This window comes from Rhinatrema bivittatum, chromosome 4 (genome assembly GCF_901001135.1).
Source record: "Rhinatrema bivittatum chromosome 4, aRhiBiv1.1, whole genome shotgun sequence".
In the NCBI taxonomy this organism is placed as follows: domain Eukaryota; kingdom Metazoa; phylum Chordata; class Amphibia; order Gymnophiona; family Rhinatrematidae; genus Rhinatrema; species Rhinatrema bivittatum.
Window position 1 is genome coordinate 464164744 of NC_042618.1, and position 24095 is coordinate 464188838.

A 24095-nucleotide genomic window follows, 5' to 3' on the forward strand; every position below is an offset into this window, starting at 1 on the left:
TACTATATGCCTGCTCCCTGAAAATGCTTTGTTAAATGTGCTCCTGGATAGCTCCAAAACTGAATGGCTACTGATACACCAAATAATAATAGCAGCTAGGTGTGTTATAGCAGCAAACTGGAAACAAACAATCTGAGTCACCACACTCCAGCGTGCTCATTTCCAAATTGGATAAGATGTGTGAGCTTTATAAACTAACGACCCGTAAACATCATAAAATACAACTGTTCTCAGCGCTATGGCTTCCTTATCAAACATGGAGGGCGGGTTACCCTTATATTGCAGTATAGCCCAATATCTGTGATGGCCCACATGTGAACTTTCTTTTGATATATTTTGCAATTAAAGATGTCATAAACCTGTTTAAGATTTAAGTATATGAGTAAACTGCATTTAATATAACTGTAATTGAACTTGATTGTTATGAATTAGAATGTGGACCCTTGTTCCGAGGTAGAGTCAGCGCTACCAAAGAGGAGGATACCTTCTTTGGTCTCTACCGACGGATGGCAGGGCCTGTTGATGAAGATGTTCTGGATGAAGCCTTCACCCTGGAAGCGCGTGATCCCCCCAGGAGTAGCCCGTAGGGACACGGCCGCTGGGACTTAGGAGACTCCCTGAAGAGTGTAGATAGTCTGGATGCAGGCGCCTCCTGCAGGTCGTTGGTTCCAGACAGCTGGCGCCTCCAGCAGGTCGTGCGGAGTCCAGGAATAAACGTTGGAGAATAGTCCCAAGGCAGTCCAGGGGTCAGAGTCTAAAGAGAGGTCGAGAGCCGGTCCAGGAGTAAACGGGAGAATGGTCCAAAGCCAGTCCAGGTCAAAAGCCAGAGAAGGGTCCAAAGCCAGTCCAGATCAATGCCAGAGAAACACCACCACCGGTCCGAAGTCAGGGGTCCAAGAGTCAATCCAACAGGAACAAGCAGAAGCGGGACGAAGCATGGAACCAGGAACACCAAACACAGGAACAGAGCACGGACCTCAATACCAAGGCAAGGTCTGGTTCTCAGACCTTGCCTTAAATGCAGGAGCCAGGAGGTGGAGTCCCAGGAGAAGCCATGACAATATCCGGTCATGGCTCCTTTAAATCTTGCTTCAGCCGCGCGCGTGGCTCCTAGAGGGCTGAGGGGGAGGAGTCAGACTGCCGAGAACCAGGCAGCCATGCGAGACAGCAGCAGCCCCCGCGAACACCCGAACGGGTCCTTCCTCCACCGCGGGAGCCTCCAGCGCTCCTGGTGAGTAAAACTTAACGTTGTGACCGCCAACCCGACTCTGGTCGCGGCCCGCCGCAGCCGGCAGCCATGACACCCGGTCGTGGGGCGCCGCAGCCGGGGTTCCTAACATTGATAATATTGCAATCTGATGTATACTAATTATAATATACCTATTTCATTATGTAATATTTGAAGCTTATATACAGTTCAAGATGGTTAATAAAATATTTACAAAAAAAAAAAGGAAAAATGTCATAATGTCTCTATCGCTCCAGGGACACACCGCACCTTGAATACTGTGTACAATTCTGGTCGCTGCATCTCAAAAAAGATATAGTTGCACTGGAGAAGGTACAGAGAAGGGCGACCAAAATGATAAAGGGGATGGAAAAGCTCACCTAGGGGGGGAAGGCTAAAGAGGTTAGGACTGTTCAGCTTGGAGAAATGATGGCTGAGGGGGGATATAATAGAGGTCTTTAAAATCATGAGAGGTCTAGAACAGGTAAATGTAAATCAGTCATTTACTCTTTTGGATAATAGAAGGATTAGGGGGCACTCCACGAAGTTAGCAAGTAGCACATTTAAAACTAATTGGAGAAAATTCTTTTTCACTCAACGCATAGTTAAGCTCTGGAATTTGTTGCCAGAGGATGTGGTTAGTGAGGTTAGTATAGCTAGGTTAAAAAAAGGTTTGGCTAAATTCTTGGAGAAGTCCATTAACAGATATTAATCAAATTAACTTAGGGGATAGCCACTGCTATTACTGGCATCAGTAGTATAGGATCTATTTAGTGTTTGGGTACTTGCCAGGTACCTGTAGCCTGGATTGGCCACTCTTGGAAACAGGATGCTGGCTTGATGGACCCTTGGACTGACGCGGTGCCAGTTTCTTATGTTCTTATGTACTGAGAGATACATGTGTGGGCGGGCTGCTCTGAAAATGCACTTGGCTCGTACATGGCCCAACCAGCGCATATCTCCCCATATTTGTGCGCACCAGGGATTGGAAATCTCCCCATAAGTCAACTTGATTAATAGCAGTTAATAGACTTCTCGTCCAAGAACTTATCCAAACCTTTTTTTTAAACCTAGCTATACTAACTGCCCAAACCATATCCTCTGGCAACAAATTCCAGAGCTTAATTGTGTGTTGAGTGAAAAATAATTTTTTTCCGATTAATTTTAAATGTGCTACTTGCTAACTTCATGGAGTGCCCCCTAGTCCTTCTATTATCAAAAAAATAAATAACAGATTCACATTTACCTGTTCTAGACCTCTCATGATTTTATAGACCTCTATCGTATCCCCCCTCAGCCGTCTCTTCTCCAAGAGCTATAACCTCTTTAGCCTTTCCTCATAGGGGAGCCGTTCTATCCCCTTTATGATTTTGGTTTAGATAGATAGATTTTTTTTTTTATTAACCTTTATTTTTGTTGATTTAAGAGGACTAACATGGTGACCACCTACTTTTTTAAAAAATGAGATGAAAGACTTGGAATGGAGGTCAAAAACTTAAGGATATGACTACTAACTACAATACCCAACAAATCACAATTTTACAAACTTTAAATGTATGTATGTATACTGGCTCCCTATAGAGCAGCGTACTCAATTCAAAATCCTATGCATGATTTACAATATAAAGGCAAAAACAACAGCATTCAAGTATTATAAAGAATCCCAAAAAGGGAACACAGGGATGAATATGTTAAAACTGAGAAAGACGAAGAAAAAAATAAAGTTTTCTTATCATAAATGGAGTTTTCTGTAGACAGCAGGATGAATTAGCCATGCTGTCTTGGGGTGACATAATCCAACGGTGCATGATGCGGAGCTCTCTCTAAGCGGCAGAGAAAGTACACATGCAGATACTCATAGTGGGGCGGATTTTCAGAGCCCTGCTCGCCTAAATCCGCCCAAAACCGGGCGGATTTAGGCGAGCAGGGCCCTGCGCGCCGGTAAGCCTATTTTACATAGGCCTACCGGCGCGCGCAGAGCCCCGGGACTCGCGTAAGTCCCGGGGTTTTTGGAGGGGGCGTGTCGGGGGGGCGTGTCGGGGGCGGGCCCGAACCGCGCGGTGTTTTCAGGGCGTGTCGGGAGCGTTCCGGGGGCGGGCCGGGGGGCGTGGCTACGGCCCGGGGGCGTGGCCGCGCCCTCCGGACCCGCCCCCAGGTCGCGTCCCGGCGCACAGGAGGCCCGCTGACGCGCGGGGATTTACGCCTCCCGGAGGGAGGCGTAAATCCCCCGACAAAGGTAAGGGGGGGGCTTAGACAGGGCCGGGTGGGTGGGGAAGGGAAGGGAAGGTGAGGGGAGGGAACGGGGGTAGGCTGCGCGGCTTGGCGCGCGCCGGCTATACAAAATCGATAGCCTTGCGCGCGCCGATCCAGGTTTTTAGCAGATACGCGCGGCTCCGCGCATATCTACTAAAATCCAGCGTACTTTTGTTTGCGCCTGGAGCGCAAACAAAAGTAGGCCTATTCGCGGAGTATGAAAATCCGCCCCAGTATGAGCAGCCTAACCTAAGTGCACAAAGCCCCCTTACACTCAAGAATGCGCACAAATATAGGCTGCAGCCATACGCACCCAAGCGCGCTTACGTACGTGCACCACCATGCAGCAAGCTTATCTGCTGGTGCAAGGGAAAAAAACACCGCCACTGCCTACCACGCAGCTGAAGAAATAGAGCCTCTGGAGTGGGGCCTAGCCAGGCTGCTCAACCCGCACCACCTTAAATGACGGAGAAAAGTGAGAAGGAAAGGGGAAAGGATGCCAAACCCCCCCCCCCCCGGTAAGAAAGGAAGAAGGAAACTAAAATCTCTCTACATTTCTTCTTCTTCACTTTTATATACCTGAACTCAGCCTTCCCTGGCTGAGGGCACAAACGGGTCTCCAGCTATGGGCTAGATGGCAGAAGCCATCACTGCTGAGCCCTTCCTTTGTCTCTAACAGTTTTGGGGGTTTTTTTTAAGCTCATGACTGAGATAGGCTCTCAGACTGAAAATGCTTAATTGAGGGAGGGACCCATTGGTATCTCCTCAGGAGCTCAAGCAATATCTGAAAATCTCTTTTCTCATTTTTTTTTTTTTTTTACACAAGCAATCCCTAGAAGGGAAATGTATGTCCACCACCTACTAGAGATGGAGTATATTGGCGGGCTGTCATTGGGGCAGGCCTATATGGCCATAAACGTCAGCTTTTACTCCGTCTCCATCTGCTGATAGAGGTGAACAACCCACTTGTGGAGATTTACTTCCTCTGCACTCAGATAAGCCAAATTTCTTACATAACTATCAGGCAGATACAGTACAGTGCGCTCCAGCGGAGCACACTGTTAGCCTGCTCTTGGACGCGCGTTTTCCCTTACCCCTTATTCAGTAAGGGGAGGAAAACGCGCATCCAACCCGCGGTACCTAATAGCGCCCTCAACATGCAAATGCATGTTGATGGCCCTATTAGGTATGCACGCGGGATACAGAAAGTAAAATGTGCAGCCAAGCCGCACATTTTACTTTCAGAAATTAGCACCGACCCAAAGGTAGACGCTAATTTCTACTGGCACCGGGAAAGTGCACAGAAAAGCAGTCAAAACTGCTTTTCTGTGCACCCTCCGACTTAATATCATGGCGATATTCAGTCGGAGGTCCCGAAGAGTAAAAAAAAGTTAAAAAAAAAAAAAAATTTGAATTCGGCCCGCGGCTGTCAGGCTGAAAACCGGACGCTCAATTTTGCCGGCGTCCAGTTTCCAAGCCCGTGGCTGTCAGTGGGCTCGAGAACCGACGCCAGCAAATTGAGCGTCAGCTGTCAAACCCGCTGACAGCCACCGCTCCGGGCTAAAAGGAGGCATCAGTAGGACACGCTAGTGTCCCTAGCGCCTTCTTTTACCCGATTCTACCGCACCACCTCATTTGAATACTGTATCGCGCGTGCCGGGAGAGCGGGCGTTCGTCCGCTCTCCCGCGTTTTTACTGAATCGGCCTGTTTGAAATTAGGGCACTGTTTTATGACTAAGATAATTTTTGGAGGTATCTTAATAATGAAATAAAGTTAATAAAATAACATTAGTCTCTAGTTAATATATGAAATATAAATTCTGTACCTGAGTATAATGTCCACACATGTCTGAACAATTACTTCCAGAATAAGAGTAATATTGGGCTTCTTCATGCCAGGCAACAACAGGGGATTGAATACCATAGCTACTCCCAAGCCAGATGTTTTCTCCAACTGCAGGGAATGTGGGATGAGGCTTATATGGATGTGCTACATAAGGATTATTTTCAAACTTGCAATTTTTTGTCCATGCATTTGCTAACTTTGCTAAGGCTGGATCCCAGGTCTGCAAAATTAAAAAGATTCAAACCAATAACAATCAAAGGAAATGAAGAATATGTCTGATTAAGACAACCAAGAATACCCAGACACCTCTGCTGTACTGTGGCTTGTCAGAGGTGAATGAACTTTGAGTGCTTTTCTGAGCATGACTTGCAGAAAATCCCTGAGACAGATTTGCTGGCAACAATAGGAAAGAGGCCTATTTAATGGCAACATTTACTTCACAATACAGAGAAGCTGGGTCCAGGATGCAGGCTTTTGTCTTGCAGATGCATATTTCAACGGACAGAAATCAGTTGAAAAGAAGATCCTGTGAGGTGACAGTTTTAATTAAATCCTGGTGCCAAGAAACGGAATTCAAGCCTAGCTTCTATTCAAAAACCAGACTTGTTACCTGTTTACATAACAAAGAATATTAAGAGAAGAACAGAAGAACAAAGCCAGCAAAGCCATGATTGATAAAGGAACTTTTTATGGTGGGAAGATATACAGGTTTAGTTGGTTAGGAATTCTCAGAATGGGGGGAGTGATCCTCACAAGCATTTTCTATACAGGATAGATTGTCATGACAACAGCATAATGTATCTTTGGGCATTCTGGAAACTTCGGTAGTGTTGTATTTTGATTATATAAGTCAGGGCATGTCACATATAATTATTGAGATGCTAGTTATTACAGATAGAGGGCATATTGCTTCTCACAGGAACACTTGTCTTTTAAAAAGCCAAATAAACTAAATTTTAAACCTCTTGCTGATTGGAAGTGTTCTGGTTGCCCTGGTTTTGAGTCCAGATATTCTAAACACTTCTTAAAAAGCTGCAAATGGTTCAAACTTCAACAGCGTGACTATTGATTGGTTGTAAGTTCAGGTTAAGGATTTCTCCCATCCTGCAAGAATGGCACCGACTGCCAATCTGGCCCCAGTTCAGATTTAAAAGTTCTAAACAATAGCTTTGAAAACACTGCAAATTTTGGGCTGTAAATACCTGAGGGAGGAGCTAGTGTGCTGCAAGCCAACTTGGTCCCTGTGCTCTGAAAATGATGGACTATTATGTATCCCTTCATTAAAGAGTACTAGGCTGGCCAGGGCCAGTTCTTCATTAAGTAAACAAGGCAGTTGCCTAGAGCAGCACTTCTCAAACGGTGTGTCGCCAAACACCGGCAGCTGTGCCACGTCTCCCGGTGTCCTGAATCAAATCACGGTGAATCTAGAAGATGTGGTAGGCCTGATTGACAAACTGAAGAGTAGTAAATTACCTGGACCGGATGGTATACATCCCAGAGTTCTGAAGGAACTAAAAAATGAAATTTCAGACCTATTAGTAAAAATTTGTAACTTATCATTAAAATCATCCTTTGTACCTGAAGACTGGAGGATAGCAAATGTAACGCCAATATTTAAAAAGGGCTCCAGGGGTGATCCGGGAAACTACAGACCGGTTAGCCTGACTTCAGTGCCAGGAAAAATAGTGGAAAGTGTTCTAAACATCAAAATCACAGAACATATAGAAAGACATGGTTTAATGGAACAAAGTCAGCATGGCTTTACCCAGGGCAAGTCTTGCCTCACAAATCTGCTTCACTTTTTTGAAGGAGTTAATAAACATGTGGATAAAGGTGAACCAGTAGATATAGTATACTTGGATTTTCAGAAGGTGTTTGACAAAGTTCCTCATGAGAGGCTTCTAGGAAAAGTAAAAAGTCATGGGATAGGTGGCGATGTCCTTTCGTGGATTGCAAACTGGCTAAAAGACAGGAAACAGAGAGTAGGATTGAATGGGCAATTTTCTCAGTGGAAGGGAGTGGACAGTGGAGTGCCTCAGGGATCTGTATTGGGACCCTTACTGTTCAATATATTTATAAATGATCTGGAAAGAAATACGACGAGTGAGATAATCAAATTTGCAGATGACACAAAATTGTTCAGAGTAGTTAAATCACAAGCAGATTGTGATAAATTGCAGGAAGACCTTGTGAGACTGGAAAATTGGGCATCCAAATGGCAGATGAAATTTAATGTGGATAAGTGCAAGGTGATGCATATAGGGAAAAATAACCCATGCTATAATTACACAATGTTGGGTTCCATATTAGGTGCTACAACCCAAGAAAGAGATCTAGGTGTCATAGTGGATAACACATTGAAAACGTCGGTGCAGTGTGCTGCGGCAGTCAAAAAAGCAAACAGAATGTTGGGAATTATTAGGAAAGGAATGATGAATAAAACAGAAAATGTCATAATGCCTCTGTATCGCTCCATGGTGAGACCGCACCTTGAATACTGTGTACAATTCTGGTCGCCGCATCTCAAAAAGATATAATTGCGATGGAGAAGGTACAGAGAAGGGCTACCAAAATGATAAGGGGAATGGAACAACTCCCCTATGAGGAAAGACTAAAGAGGTTAGGACTTTTTAGCTTGGAGAAGAGACGACTGAGGGGGGATATGATAGAGGTGTTTAAAATCATGAGAGGTCTAGAACGGGTAGATGTGAATCGGTTATTTACTCTTTCGGATAGTAGAAAGACTAGGGGGCACTCCATGAAGTTAGCATGGGGCACATTTAAAACTAATCGGAGAAAGTTCTTTTTTACTCAATGCACAATTAAACTCTGGAATTTGTTGCCAGAGAATGTGGTTCGTGCAGTTAGTATAGCTGTGTTTAAAAAAGGATTGGATAAGTTCTTGGAGGAGAAGTCCATTACCTGCTATTAAGTTCACTTAGGGGTAGATTTTCAAAAAGCGCGAATAGGCCTACTTTTGCTTGCGCATCAGACTCAAGCAAAAGTACGCCTGATTTTAGTAGATACGCGCGGAGCCGCGCGTATCCACTAAAATCCTGGATCGGCGCGCGCAAGGCTATTGATTTTGTATAGCCGAGCCGCGCCGAGCCGCGCTGCCTACCCCCGTTCCCTCCAAGGCCGCTCCGAAATCGGAGCGGCCTCGGAGGGAACTTTCCTTTGCCCTCCCCTCACCTTCCCCTCCCTTCCCCTACCTAACCCACCCGCCCGGCCCTGTCTAAACCCCCCCCTTACCTTTGTCGGGGGATTTACGCCTCCCAGAGGGAGGCGTAAATCCCCGCGCGCCAGCGGGCCTCCTGCGCGCCGGGCCGCGACCTGGGGGCGGGTACGGAGGGCGCGGCCACGCCCCCGGACCGCCCCGGGCCATAGCCACGCCCCCGTACCCGCCCCCAAAACGCTGCCGACATGCCCCCGAAACGCCGCGACGACCGGGCCCGCCCCCCGACACGCCCCCGACACGCCCCCCTCGGAGAACCCCGGGACTTACGCGAGTCCCGGTCCTCTGCGCGCGCCGGGAGGCCTATGTAAAATAGGCTTCCCGGCGCGCAGGGCCCTGCTCGCGTAAATCCGCCCGGTTTTGGGCGGATTTACGTGAGCAGGGCTCTGAAAATCCGCCCCTTAGAGAATAGCCACTGCCATTAGCAATGGTTACATGGAATGGACTTGGTTTTTGGGTGCTTGCCAGGTTCTTGTGGCCTGGATTGGCCACTGTTGGAAACAGGATGCTGGGCTTGATGGACCCTTGGTCTGACCCAGTATGGCATTTTCTTATGTTCTTATGTACTTTCCTTCTCCCTTTTACCAGCCCCCACAGGCCAATTGGAAGCCTCCTTGCTTCCTACCCTCACTGCCGAATGGGAAGCCTCCTTCATTCTGCCTGCCCCTGTGCAGGCTAAACGGAAGCCTCCTCCCTTCTACCAGCCAGTAGGAGTAAGAAGAAGGGAGGAAGCCTTTGATTGGCCGGTGAGGTAGGCATCGCATAGCCCGGGGGTGGGGTGGGAGGAATGGCAGTGTCGAACCCCGACCAAGCAAGGCCACCACAGGAGCCCATCCCCTGGCGGCGAAAAAAGAAGGCCCGCTGAAGTAAAGCCGCGGCGGAACTGGAGCCCTGCCCTGCAGTGAAGGAAGAAGTAGTTTTTGGTGAGAGCTTGTGTGTCTGTGGGTGTGAATGGGTGCCTGGGTGAGAGCTTGTGTGTCTGTGGGTGTGAATGGGTGCCTAAGTGAGAGCTTGTGTGTCTGTGAGTGTGAATGGGTGCCTAAGTGAGAGCTGTTGTGAATGGAAGCCTGGGTGAGAGTTTGTGGGTGTGAATTGGTGCGAAAGCATTTGTGTGTGATTGAGAGCTTGTATATAAGAGAGCATGAGTGTGATTGAGAGATTGGTCAGGAAGATGACTGGTGTGAGAGAGACACAAACTGGTCGTGGGGTCTAATTGGGGGGGGGGGGGGGGGTGAGTGACTGGTTGTGGGCACTAAGGAAGAGGAATGTGAGGACAGAGCTTCAGCAGCCCTTGCTGCTTCTAGTGAGTGCTATTGGCTTGGAAGGAAAAGAAGTAGGAGAGTTGCTGGAGTGGGTAAGTAAAGGTGGCATTTTTAATATTTTTCTTGATTGACTGCCATTTTAATTATTGGGTAGTATGCAGTCTGCTGTTTTGAAATATTTTATTGATATTTGGACATTTTAATAATTTTTTTATGAGTTTTTAATTGTTGGATATTATTGTGTCCAGCAGCTGTTTTGTAACATTTTTAGTATAGCTTTACAATTATTTCTGTGTGGGGCTCTATAGCAGCCTGGTTTATTCTGTTTTCCCAATAGGAAATGTATTAGTGTTTAGGGCTTGGTTTAATAGTTGTATTTCTTAGATAGGGTTGTTACTGTTTGAGTGTGTTCCATAATATAGGTGTAACTTTGTGCAGGTTAGTTTGTGTGCATTATTGCAAATCCTGAGAGTCTGTTAGGGGCTATATTTCTCTTTCCATTTCTCCAGGTTCATACTGCATGCAGAGTGGCTTTTTTGGTTTTCCATTCCAGTTTCTGTCTCCATATTTATAATTTGTGGTTTTTCTGTACTTTAAGGTCAGTTCTGGGTGTGTGACCGAGGTGAGGTATTTTACTAGCATGTAGGCATTTGTATCAATCTTATTTGTTATGTTTTCTCAATAGAATATGCATTAGTGATAAATTATTGTCTTTTCATAAGGAAGGCTATTGTGCCTGGTAGTAAAGGGAGTTTGTTTTGCTTTTACTGGGATGTCATCAGAAGCAGAATATCTTTTTTGTATGGCGAGTTGTACAGGGTAATGCCCTAGATCTGGTCTGCACTCAGTGCTGGGGGTTGAGGGAATTCCTGTGGATGCAGAGTGCATGTTTACATTTAGCCCCATGATGGTCACATGTTCAGTGTGTCACGCATGTGAGAACCATCTGTTAGGTGTGTCCCGGCCAAAAACAGGTTGAGAACCACTGGCCTACAGCACAAAATTTGGAGTAGCAAAATCCAGGAAACCAACTTTTAAGGAAGGCACGATAATTCTGGGTCTGACTTGCCAATCACCAACAATGCAGCTAAGCTCAAGCACTCCCATTGTCTCTCTCCTGCCAGATCTCTCTCCTCTATTGATTAGATGTGAACTGTCAAGATGCATACCCATCCACTGCCAGCTCAATCTCTCACTGCCCTTCTCCTTGCTAACAGCTTGGGCCCCAGACATCCATCACTGCTAGTTTCCCTGATCCTGTCTCAGCTGGTAGGCAAGTCATTGGGAGATGGGGTAGGGGTGTGGGGGAGAGGCGCAAGGCTGAAGGTTTGCCTAGGGTGCATGATACCCTTCCACCAGCCTTGAGGCTAGTTTAGTCATGAGATCAAGTATTTTTGTATAAAACCCTCTATATTTGGAATTTTTTATTCAATCTGATATGAGCTCTCACAAACTATATAACTATCAAAATAATATAATGGAATTTAGATGCAACCTGAAAACATGGCTATTCTCAGTGCCATCTACTAATGCGGGCTATGATTTTTTATTTTTGTATTCCGCAGTTTCTAAAATTGATCAACACAGACGCGAGTTCCAGGAGTTAGAAAGGTCTTTTTTGCCTAGATCCCTGATTCTACTATTATGAGAGTCTGGTTTCTCATGTTAATTTTATTGTATTAGTGCAAGGTTTTGTTATATCTTTTCTTTTGTTTTAAATGGTACACTGTTGAAAATTATTAAAAATCAGATTATAAATTCAGTATAAATATTTTATTTTTTTATTTTTATTTAACACTTTTTTATACCGACCTTCATAGTAATAACCATATCGGATCGGTTTACATAGAACAAGGGTATAACTGAAGCAATAAATAAAAGTAATTAACAAGAGAGGTGAATAAGGCAAAGTTATATTTAACAAGGAGTAAAAACTTGGGAAGCTAAATAGCTGGAAGAAAGTTAAAGGCAGGAGGTAATTATAACATAACAATAAAGAATTTGGGTAAGAGCTTGAGATGCTTTAACCTGGAAGTGCCAGGGACCAGCATCAAGTAAATAAATACTATTTACTTGATGCTGGTCTTTAATTTTGAAAAAACTAAAGAAACTGAATGCTCCCAATAAATAACAAAATGGTAAATTTAAAAATAAAATTCCTTTTCTATCAAATAAAAGGGAGTATTTCTGTGCAGATATCAAATTTTTATTTAAAAGTATTTATATACCATTTTTACAAATGAAAATTTTATCAAAACGGTTCACAAAGATAATATAAAAATAAAAAATAGGTTAAAAAATAAATTAAAAAATAAAAATTAGACAAAATCGGTATAAAACAATGAAAGTAAAATTTTATAAAATTAAAAGGAGTCATAGTAGAGAAAGGGTAATGGATGGCACAAGTTTTTCTAAGAATAAGGGAAGAATAAACATCTAGAAAAAAAGGGGGGAGGTGAATACATTTGTAATGGTATGAAGAGAAATCACAGAGGAAGGAAAAATACTAAGAGGGAGTGGGAAGGAAGGGCTGCATGATTATTGCTTTGTGTTTGATGGAATATTCTACCATCACTCCCCACCGTTCGGGGGAGGGGGGAATTTTGTATCACACCTGAATTAGATCTGGATACAACCAAAGGCCCAGGAATCGCTGCCTTTTGTTCCTCCTTCTTCTCCTCTAACTCCTGCTATCCCAGCCAGAGAACTATTGATGTGGTTCTGACTAACCCAGACTATACAGTGTTAGAAGGGAAAAAAAATGTGTTCTGTCTCCATCTGCTGTTGAAAGAGTAGAATCCCAGGAGTTCAGACTGGTCTGCAGGACAAAGAGGAAATGTTCATGCTCTCATACTTGAGTGCTCACACTCTCTCACATGCATTTTTTCCTCCCTCTGGAGCGTACAAGTTGCGGCACCCTCCAACTTCAGTCCACACAGATGATGCCCTATTCCTCTTTAGGCATAGACCGATGTTGCTTCTGCTCTTTTCTTCTGGCCCCATGGGCTAGCCCTGCTCCTGATCCTTCCCTCTCACTCTCTCCCACCACCTTCCCTTCCCCCTTACTCACTCATTTCCCTTTTTTTCCCTCCCCTTCTTCTCCCCACTCCTCCTCCCCATCCTTCCTGCTTACTCACTCTCCATCTTCCCTTTTACTCATTTCTCTTCCCTTCCCTCACCTCTCATTCATTTCTCCTTTCTTCCCTTTCACTTATTCAGCTCAGCTCCATTTTCCTCTCCTCCCTTCTCAGTAAGAAGGAAGGGGAGGAAAGGGAAGGGAAGCAAGAGATGCTGAATGAATGAGGGAGATGGGTATGACAGAAAATCCTCCTCTCCCTTCACTTTCATTGCCTACCTCAGTTCCTTCACTTCTTCTGGCCTGCTGGCACCTCTTCAGTATCACTGCAGTTTTCTTCAGCCCATAGAAAGTGGGAACACTGCGTGTATGTCATCAGCATGCCACTAAGATTCTTCTGCTCACGGGGGGGGGGGGGGGGGGGGGGGAGACACCCTATGTGCACATCATCAATATGCCACCATGGTTCTTCTGCCGGGGAGGGGGGGGGGGGGGGAGGAAACCCCATGGGTACATCATCAGTGCACTACCATGATTCTTCTTCTGCCCGTGGAACATAGGAACCCTGCAGATAACGTCATCACCATGCTGCCGCAGTTTGAATACGTGAGGAAATGATACATCATGAGACCTCCTCCTGATGAGCATGTCTCACATAATGTTTGAGACTTGGTATGTCTGCAGTCCTATTCCTGGGACCCCCATCCACTGATATTTTCATGTCTTCTATTTCCATTTGCAGTCATAACCCACAGTTTGAACTGCACTATTCCTCGGCACTAATCAGGCTGATGCAATATCGCTATGCGTAAAATGGGCTGTCATGATTGAGGGTCCGCTCTCCTAATGTGCACCGATCCACCTCTCCCGGGTGCCTGATTTAATATTTAAATTAGCTGCTGCGGTAAAACGGAGGAGCTAGAGGAAATTGTATGTCCCTAGCGCCTCCTCGGCATCGGGCACCCAGGTTAGCGCGAGTTAGGAAACGGACACTCAGTACAAGCATCCATTTTCTCCTGCTACCGGCACAATATACACGGCCTGGACCGTCTTTATTGTGGGTGTATAATGAGTGCCCAAAAGTTTTGTTTTTTTTTCACAGATATTTTTTAACTGATTCCGCTTTCTGTGGTCCCTCCTACTTAGTATCACGACCATACTAGTAGGAAGAATCACAGAAAGCAGAAATTTGGAGTTTTTACAATGAGCCCTTGAGCATGGCAGACCTTTATGCCAAACTTTGCCATGCTGCAAAGGTGCATTGGCCGTGCGGATTAGCTAATAGCACTTATTACATGTAAAGTACATGTAAATGAGGAGCGTCCAATGCACAGTATTGCATTGGCCTGTATGAGCCTTCATTCACAACACTGTTTCTTTCTTCTACATGTTTTGGAACACCCCCCTCCCCAGCCCTTGCAGCCACAGTACTTGGCCTGTGGCTCCCTCCACATGCACCCTACTTCTTGTCACTTGCTGTCACCTTTGAGACTATCTCCAAGAGCTGCCATGACAGCTGCCAGGCGGGTCCAGAATTCCAACTTGGAATTCCTCATGACAGCACTGGCTGAATTGGAATTTAAGAAGCCTTCCCCAAATTTCTCTCTCTCGCAGGAACTTCCAAATATTAACAGTACAAGAAGAAAAGGAAACCGACAATACTTCGAGGAATGCCTCAGGGGAAGGGGAATGGCTGGAGATCGGGTAGGATTTAAAATCCAAATCGTTAGCCTTTATCTTACCATATAAAGCATATTGCTGGCCGATGGACTGACTAAGGAGCGGAACTTGTTGTGCTGGTAAACGTACTGTTTAATGAAGGCCGGGTCGGTGTGCTCGGGCACAGGCGTGGCGGCATTCAAAGGGCGGCAAAGAGGAAAGCCCAGCGCCACCAACATCCAAACAAAGCCTCTGCTGCTTCCCACGACCACTGCCATACCTCGCACGAGAGGGTGGCCGAGCTTCCCCCCCCCCCTGTTAGTGAACGTAGCTTCTCCTCGTTACGCTGAACGACCGCTTTTAGTTCACACTCGACCCTTGCGTTCGGGGACAATTGAAACCCCCGACTACGCTCGTCCTCCGCCCCTATTGGGGGGGGGGGGGGGGGAACGCGCGTGGGTCGGGACGGTGGGCGCGTGCTAGGGAGCGCGACGCACCGCGTAAGCGGACGCCATCTTGCGAGGCGAGGCTGCCGCGCGCTGTTTTGTTGATAAGTATGCATGGAGGGGACGCGAAGAGCTGCTTCATGCTTTGTAAAAGAAAAAAAAAAACCCCTAAATTTATGAGGTTACAACGCTTAGCAGGCTATCGACAGCTCTGCCCTATAAAGCGGTGGGAGTTAGAAGTAGGGGGAAACTTCTCATTGAAACAAATGACGTCCTGTCTTTTATTTGCAGCTTTGTTCTTTGGTAAAGATTAATATATCAGGAAGATTCATATTTCAAGAAAAAAGCAATAACAAATATTTAGACAGTTTGGATATTATAGAATATTGAAGCCAAAGTAATATTACTGGATATAGCACATATTTGAAGAAAATTACTGGTTGGAAACTAGTTAGATTTTTTAAAAGTTTAATTTTTTTTTTCATTGTAAGAGTTTATGCCACAGTCACCATAATTATTCATACATCTACAGCGGCTTGCAAAAGTATTTTACCCCAAATGTTTATGGCAAACCAAGTGACAGTTATTTCTCTGTATTTTTTGTAAAATAAAATTAAAAAAAAAAGAAAATGCTGTTTGCATAAGTATTCAACCCCTTCAGACTAGTACTTGGTGGAATCACCTATTGCTGCAATAACAACTTTTAAGTCTATTGGGGGAAGTTTCTAACAGCTTTGCCCACTGTTTATGAGTGATTTTTGCCCATTCTTCCTGGCAGATTTGCTCCAGTTTGTTCAGGTTGGTTGGATGATGCTTATGGATTGCAATTTTCAAAAAGTGCCACAGAGTCTAGATTGGTTTGAGATCTGAATAACTTAATGAATGTATAACTTAATGAATGTAAATGAATAACTTAATGAATGTAAATATTCATTAAGTTATTCATCTTATCCCCATAATTCTTTTTACTCCCCATTGTTCCTCTTTTTTTCACTCTCCCAGTTATTCTACCCCTGGTTTTTTGTAACTGCTTCCCGTTTGCACCAGTTTAGTTCTACTGTTCTATGCACCCCTTGTTTCTATGTAAACCAGCATGATGTGACTTGTTCATGAATGCCGGTATATAAAAAACCTAAATAAATAAATCTGAACTGTGACTCGGCCGTTACAGAACATTCACCTTTCTGTTGTTCAATCACAGTGTTGCTTTGGGATCATTGGGCTCCAGGAAACTACAGACAGGTTAGCCTGACTTCAGTGCCAGGAAAAATAGTGGAAAGTGTTCTAAATATCAGAATCACAGAACATATAGAAAGACATGGTTTAATGGAACAAAGTCAGCATGGCTTTACCCAGGGCAAGTCTTGCCTCACAAATCTGCTTCACTTTTTTGAAGGAGTTAATAAACATGTGGATAAAGATGAACCGGTAGATGTAGTATACTTGGATTTTCAGAAGGCATTTGACAAAGTTCCTCATGAGAGGCTTCTAGGAAAAGTAAAAAGTCATAGGATAGGTGGCGATGTCCTTTCGTGGATTGTAAACTGGCTAAAAGACAGGAAACAGAGAGTAGGATTAAATGGACAATTTTCTCAGTGGAAGGGAGTGGGCAGTGGAGTACCTCAGGGATCTGTATTGGGACCCTTACTTTTCAATATATTTATAAATGATCTGGAAAGAAATACAACGAGTGAGATAATCAAATTTGCAGATGACACAAAATTGTTCAGAGTAGTTAAATCACAAGCAGATTGTGATAAATTGCAGGAAGACCTTGTGAGACTGGAAAATTGGGCATCCAAATGGCAGATGAAATTTAATGTGGATAAGTGCAAGGTGGTGCATATAGGGAAAAATAATCCAATGCTATAATTACACAATGTTGGGTTCCATATTAGGTGCTACAACCCAAGAAAGAGATCTAGGTGTCATAGTGGATAACACATTGAAATTGTCGGTTCAGTGTGCTGTGGCAGTCAAAAAAGCAAACAGAATGTTGGGAATTATTAGAAAGGGAATGGTGAATAAAACGGAAAATATCATAATGCCTCTGTATCGCTCCATGGTGAGACCGAACCTTGAATACTGTGTACAATTCTGGTCGCCACATCTCAAAAAAGATATAATTGCGATGGAGAAGGTACAGAGAAGGGCTACCAAAATGATAAGGGGAATGGAACATCTCCCTTATGAGGAAAGACTAAAGAGGTTAGGACTTTTCAGCTTGGAGAAAAGACGGCTAAGGGGGGATATGATAGAGGTGTTTAAAATCATGAGAGGCCTAGAACGGGTAGATGTGAATCAGTTATTTACTCTTTCAGATAATAGAAAGACTAGGGGGCACTCCATGAAGTTAGCATGGGGCATATTTAAAACTAATCTGAGAAAGTTCTTTTTTACTCATCGCACAATTAAACTCTGGAATTTGTTGCCAGAGGATGTGGTTAGTGCAGTTAATATAGCTGTGTTTAAAAAAGGATTGGATAAGTTCTTGGAGGAGAAGTCCATTACCTGCTATTAAGTTCACTTAGAGAATAGCCACTGCCATTAGCAATGGTTACATGGAATAGACTTAGTTTTTGGGTACTTGCCAGGTTCTTATGGCCTGGATTGCCCACTGTTGGAAACAGGATGCTGGGATTGATGGACCCTTGGTCTGACCCAGTATGGCATTTTCTTATGTTCTTATGTAATCAACTTTTGGGGCTCCTGAAAACTTGGTGTTAATTTTTGAAGGTTAAAGTGTGCGCGTCAGGCGCACGGTTATTTTTTACATCGGGGTAATAAAGCTAATAGCCTCATCAACATGACATTTACATGTGATAAGCACTATTAGCTACAGCCTGATTTGGACACGCTGATCCCCTTATTGCATCAGGGGTTATGGATGTGCATCCAAAACACACATCCAACCGCGTGTTAACCTGTGCGCTACTATGAGCCTGAAAGTGATTGTTGGCCTCTCTGTGGCTTCCCTCACAAATCTCCTTGCTGTGACGCTGAGTTTAGGGACGGCCTTGTCTAGACAGTGTCGGGGAGCTATGATGCAGCTTCCATTTCCTTACAATTGATCCACCGGTGCTCACTGGGATATCCATGCACTTGGATATTATTTTGTAGCCTTTTCCTGTCTTATGCCTATCTATAACTATGTTTAATTTCCTTAGAATGCACTTTGGTCTTCATTTTCACAGCTTTCCTTCAGATTCACAGTCTGACCAAAAGTACTGGAATTAGGGGGGTTTTTTATACAGAAAGGTTTACCTTTTTTAATGATTCTCAGGTAGAGGCCCAATTGTATTCCAATTGGTTAGGGTAATATCTTTCCTCTGTGTAAACCTGAGCTTCCACAGCACAGGGGTTGAATACTTATGCAAGTGGCATTTTTCAGTTTTTAATTTTATTTTACAAAAATGCAGAGAAATAATGAATTGTGACTTTGAAATTTACTTTAAGAGCATACAGGTTTGCAATAGATATACTGGCTGGAATAATCTGTGTAAGTGACATTTATAATCCACACAAATCTGCTGACTTTTTAGGGGGTTGAATACTTTTGCAAGCCACTGTACAGTATAAAACAAAAGACTGTGTAACAAACCTAATAAACTGTTACAAATGTTTACGCTTTCATGGGCCTTATTTTATGCAAGAAACAAAATAGGTATATATTTTCTATAAACTCAATTATCCATCGAAATCCACGCTCCAAAACGAAACCTACGCTCAAAGAATAAAGGCTTCCTCAAAATCCCTCACGCCAGAACCACACAACTGAACACAACCCGTGAGAGAGCCATATCCATCACCAGCTCTACACTATGGAACTCAATACCAATTAAAATAAGAACTCAACCAAACATTAAAACCTTCAAAAAAGAGCTGAAAACCTGGCTGTTCACCAGAGCCTACTCAAACTCACTCAATCAACCACACTAAATCTTCATCTCTCGATCAACAAAATAACTTCCACCATTTGAATCCCTAAGACACTGTGCAACTGACCTCACATCGTTTATCTAACAAGCTCTTAAGTATACCTTGAACCTTGAAATCCAGTTGTTACTGACCCAACTATATAACTCATCCAAGCTATATACCTTCCTTGCTACCTTACTCATTAACCCCATTCTACACCTTAGTAAAACATGTTGTATGTAATAACTAACACACAAATCCCGAAACTGTAATCCGACAATCTGCTATGATGATGTTTATCTAACCTTTTTTCACGATTACTGTAAACCGTTCTGATGGCGAAACCGAATGACGGTATACAAAGCACGTTAAATAAAAGAAAGAAAGAAAGAAAAAATAAATAAATCTTGAAAATTAAACAAAGCAAGGGTGCATTTCAAAATACTAGAAAGACACACACACACACACACATATACATATATATATATACACACACATCTCTCTCTCTCTCTCTCTATATATATATATATACATATACGAGGTGTTGCTTAACTTTTGCCTCCCCCCAAGTGCCCCTTGGATTATCCCACTAATATAATTTTTGTACCATTCAATTTGGAATTTAACAGTACCTTACACATTACTTAAATTTGTTATTTATAGCCAGAATGTTCGATAGCAAACAACAGTATCAGATTGACTATATTAAGTGTATTGCAGGTCGTGAGACACATTTATGGTGGACCAACCTTTACGATAAAAAAGTAGATTGCCAAAAAAATTAGGTCAAGGCGAAAGCTGGGTTCAGAGGACATGGGGCAAGACTGCCAAACTGGCTCATATAATAGACTGGTGTAGAAGTTTCAAACATAATGGGGTAGATTTTTAAAAAATACGCGCGCGCGTCCATACCACGAGGCAGCCTGAAGAGGGGGTCTGCCCACGTTTTTTGACAGTGGATTTTTATCAAGATGCATGTTTCTCCTTGCCTGACTGTCACATTTCTTCAGCGTGTAAAGTCTGCTTCCGTTTTCTCTGCACACTAATTGGCCACAAGATGTCAAGTGACCTTTCTACTCTCATTATGTTTGAAACTTCTACACCAGTCTAGTTTACGAGTCAATTCATCTGTAAATAACAAATCAATTGGCGTTTTAGCCCATATACTCTTGGTTTCTCTCCCTGCTAGACGAGAAGCCTACCAAAGATCATCAGGTATTCTTTATACCAGGGGTTCCCCCCTGAGGAAGTCGCTTTTGGGCAATTCACACATTACCCAGGAGGAATACCTTACCTATTTGCTTTCTGATTTATTGCAAGCATTTTTTAGATAATTGACTGGCTACTCATTTTTTTAACTTTCCAATGTTGTCATTGTATTAGTCTGGGTAAAGCATATTTCGTGCTTAAACAGTTTTCATTTTCATTATTGTTGTAACATACTTAGGGCTACTTGAAAGTAATTGTGCCATGATGGCCAAGCATTGACAACAAGTGTATTAACCCTCACGCCATAGGACTGCACAGTCTGCAATTGATCCATATTTAACTTATCAATACTTATTTGTATAAGGGTCACAGGAATGTTTGTGACACATTTGTTAACATTATTCATTTATTTTAATTTTATTTTTCTGTGAATGATTAATAAAGATTTCTGTTTTAATTAATATCATATCAACAACACTAGTGCTCTTTTATCCATTCCTTTGGAATGTTTTTCTGCTTGTTTATTGAGCACCTTATATGATTACATATTACCTGTTTTTTTGTATCTATCTATATCTATATCTATATATATATCCTTCTATCTCTATATACATATACACTATAGAACCAGAAAAATGGGAACACATGCAAAAGCACAAAGAAATGAAATGTATTTTGTATAAACTTATTAAATATTTTAATTATATAGAAAATCACAATGTAAAAAAGGCTAATGCTGCGTGATAAAGCGCAAGAAACCTGCTTCGGGTTGTTGAGAAGGTAGATGCTTAGTGGAAGAATCAGTGAAATTGTTCTTCAGCTTGGCTGCTCCAATGGGAGTCTGTATATGTATGTTGAGATGTTAATAACTAAGCACACCCTGACAGAGGGCCTCGAGATGTTTCGCCAATACTGGCTTCTTCGGGGGGAGAATAACGTCAAAAACGCTGAGCACTGTGAAACAAACATTGAGAATATTGCTAAAGTTCAATTTGGTGTCATGATTAAATAGTATTATATTACACATGAAGGTGAAATACTCATGACATGCTGTATTATTTCAATTAAGAACCTAGTCGGTGCTAACGTGGTTGTTGCGTCCATCGGTCGCAGACGGCTGCAACCGCTCTGCCTCACCTCTTTTCTGCCTTTCTCCTCCTCCATGGGTAAGATGGCTGCCTCCTGTGCTGAGTGCCGAAACCCTCGGCGTCTCCAACACAGCATGGGTGTCCCCGTCGGGCCATGCTGCTTCCTGTGGCCTCCTAGGGCACGCACGCCCGCTGCCTACGCTTATCAACACGTCATGGCGGGAACCTCGGGGGTGTGCTCACCGCATGACATCAGTACCTCCGGGTATTTAAGCCTCTGCTCCACTCCAATTCATCGAGTTAGCAAGGACTTCGGTTTTGCTACTCTGACCGCTTCTAAGCTGCTCGCTTGGATTCCTTGCTCCTGCAGAGGCTCTGGGCACCCGCTCCTCGGGGGCCTCTCGCCTCTACCTACCCTTCAGGGTTTCACTACCTAACCTAGACAACCGCTCCTCGGGGGTCTTATCTACTTTCATTACAGGATTCCTCAGCACTCCTAGGTACTCGATCTTTGAGGGCCTTTCCAGCTAAGGGTATCCTGCACATTGGACCTCGGGTCCTTTTCTCCATCTGCTACCAAGGAGGATTCCTGCACTGCTTCTCTGCGAGTACCTCTATGCTCCAGCTCTCCATTTCCACCCTTCAGGTTTGGCTCATCCTGCTCTGCGAAACACTAACAACCTTGCTACATCTGGGTGAGATCTTCTACATCTGAGACTGTCTGAACATATTGGAGATTCGCTGGACTACAGTGCTATCCATGCCTGTGCAAGTATCATCTATCTACAGCAGTACAATAAAGCTTTCTTCTTCAGTGTCTGCTTTCTGAGTCTAGCCTATCGCTGTGGTTCCCCACGGAGCCCCTCCCCATGGGAGGCGTCATCACCACTGCGACCAAGAGTCCACACTATGCCACAAACCCAACAGTGGCTATGCAAGACTCATCGGAGAAATGTTTCAGCAAAACTAACATTTTTCAAAAAGTCTCCAACCATAAATAATTAAAAAAATCTTCAATGGTCTAATCAAGACTCTAACAGGGTCATTCTTTATTATGTGATGGGCCATTATCGCATGCATTAAGGCCTTATTGCACGTGATAAGGCCCTAACACAAGTGATCTCGGCCGTATCGCGTGGTATTATTCTAATTAGGGGATGGGGAGGAGTGTGGGCGGGGTTTGGGAAGAGTTATTTCCTGCCAGCGCTGCGGGTGATGTTTTTCACATTAGCGCCGGTAGCACCGTGGGAAATAACTACACCTTTTCCCGTGGCACTATGGGGATGCGGCCGGCTGCCCACTATTTCCCCCACCCCCTTTTTTTTTTTCATGGCACATCATTCTGCTATAAATGTAGCAGAATGATGAATCTAGGGGTAAAGTTGAAACAGTGCTATAGACAATGTTCTCAAATGCAATGTATGTAAAGAAGAAACTCAGTTGAGCAGAGCTTACCTTGGCATTCAAGGGTTAAGCAAATGTCATAGCAGGGAGTCAAAACAGGTTTGTTCCCGCAATACCATGCTGCCATTTAAATGAAACAGGTGAGGTTGAAGAAACTACTAGATGTGTTGCAGTGCTTGTAGACAAGAATGATAAATAACCTGTAGATGAGTTCACTAACCAAAACATCACTGAAATTTGTTATGAAGCAAATTAAATTGATATAAAAGTTGCTATGAATATTGTTAAAAGTAAATATCTTGAACATGGAACTGGTGAAGAATAAAGATTTATAGAAATGTTATTATGAAGAAAAATTGTGTATAATGAATCTAGTAAAAAATAAATATTATACAAAGATTTTTATGGAGAAGTGTAGACCATTTATTAAATATCTTGACAAAAATGATTTTTGTAGACATTCTGTAAATGGATTTAAAAAATATGAAATATTTTAAAACATTAAAAAAAATGTTTTATATGAAAAATGTGTTTAATAAGACTGAATATGTAAAAATGGTTTATATAAAATATTTTATGTACTGAAATCAATATTATGAAAATTAATCTTATATAAATAATTCTATAAAAATTAAAATTCGAAAAATGACTTTTACAAAAGTGAATCTTGTATATGTGAATTTAATAAATATGAATATTCTAAACTTTTTATAAAAAATTGTTGCTGTAAATATTCAGAAAAAATAAATTTTATGAAAAGGCTTCCCATTCAAGGTGAGTCTGCCAATTGTAGAAACATTTTTGTTCCTTACATTGAAGTAACTGAGAAATGTTACCCTTTCTGGCCAATCGTTGAATCACAAAGAACCGCACGTCATCTTCTGTATGAGCACAGTTGAGCCACTGTTGTACAAATGGTGATTGTAGTTCCCTGGTGTGGATGCAACTTTTGTGTTGAATTATGCGGACTTTGATGGCCAGTTTATTATGTCCATTATAAAGTTTAGAACATGGACAACAGATAGCATACACTACCTCGGTGGCCTTGCAGTCATAATATTCATGTAGTACATGCCTATATTTTAAATTAGGGTGCTGGAAAGCATTAATTTGAAGTGCATTTTAGCAGACTACACAAGGACCACTGCTGTGTTGTCCCGAGGATCTTGTATCTTGCTGTTTCTGCTCTAGGATGGTGGACACTAATTTAGCCTGCAGATTGTGACCATGTGATCGAGCAAAGATGGGGATGGACTGAAACACCTCATGGAGTTGTAGGATGTACAAATGAGACTAAGAATTTCTGTATAAAATATGACCTACTCGAGCAAAGGATCACTTAATCCATCCTGTCCGTACTGTGGTTGAAGTGGCTAGTAAGAAGGTGGTCACGATTTGCATAGGCACACTGTATTACTTTTCAATGGTAGCCATCCTCAGAGAATTTATTGCATATATTCTCTGTCTGTGG

At 43.1% G+C, this 24095-nt stretch overlaps 1 protein-coding gene across 1 annotated transcript in view; it reads right to left on the reverse strand.

Annotated features, from left to right (window-relative positions):
- LOC115089443 (GLIPR1-like protein 1) overlaps nucleotides 1-14837 on the reverse strand; it is an 81733-nt gene extending 66896 nt beyond the window's left edge. The window contains exons 1-2 of the mRNA XM_029597533.1: nucleotides 14643-14837; nucleotides 5308-5547 (exon numbers count right to left, since the gene is read on the reverse strand). Coding sequence (XP_029453393.1) covers nucleotides 5308-5547; nucleotides 14643-14837 — 435 coding nt within the window. The remainder of the gene's footprint in view (nucleotides 1-5307; nucleotides 5548-14642) is intronic.
- Between the last annotated feature and the right edge of the window lie 9258 nt (nucleotides 14838-24095).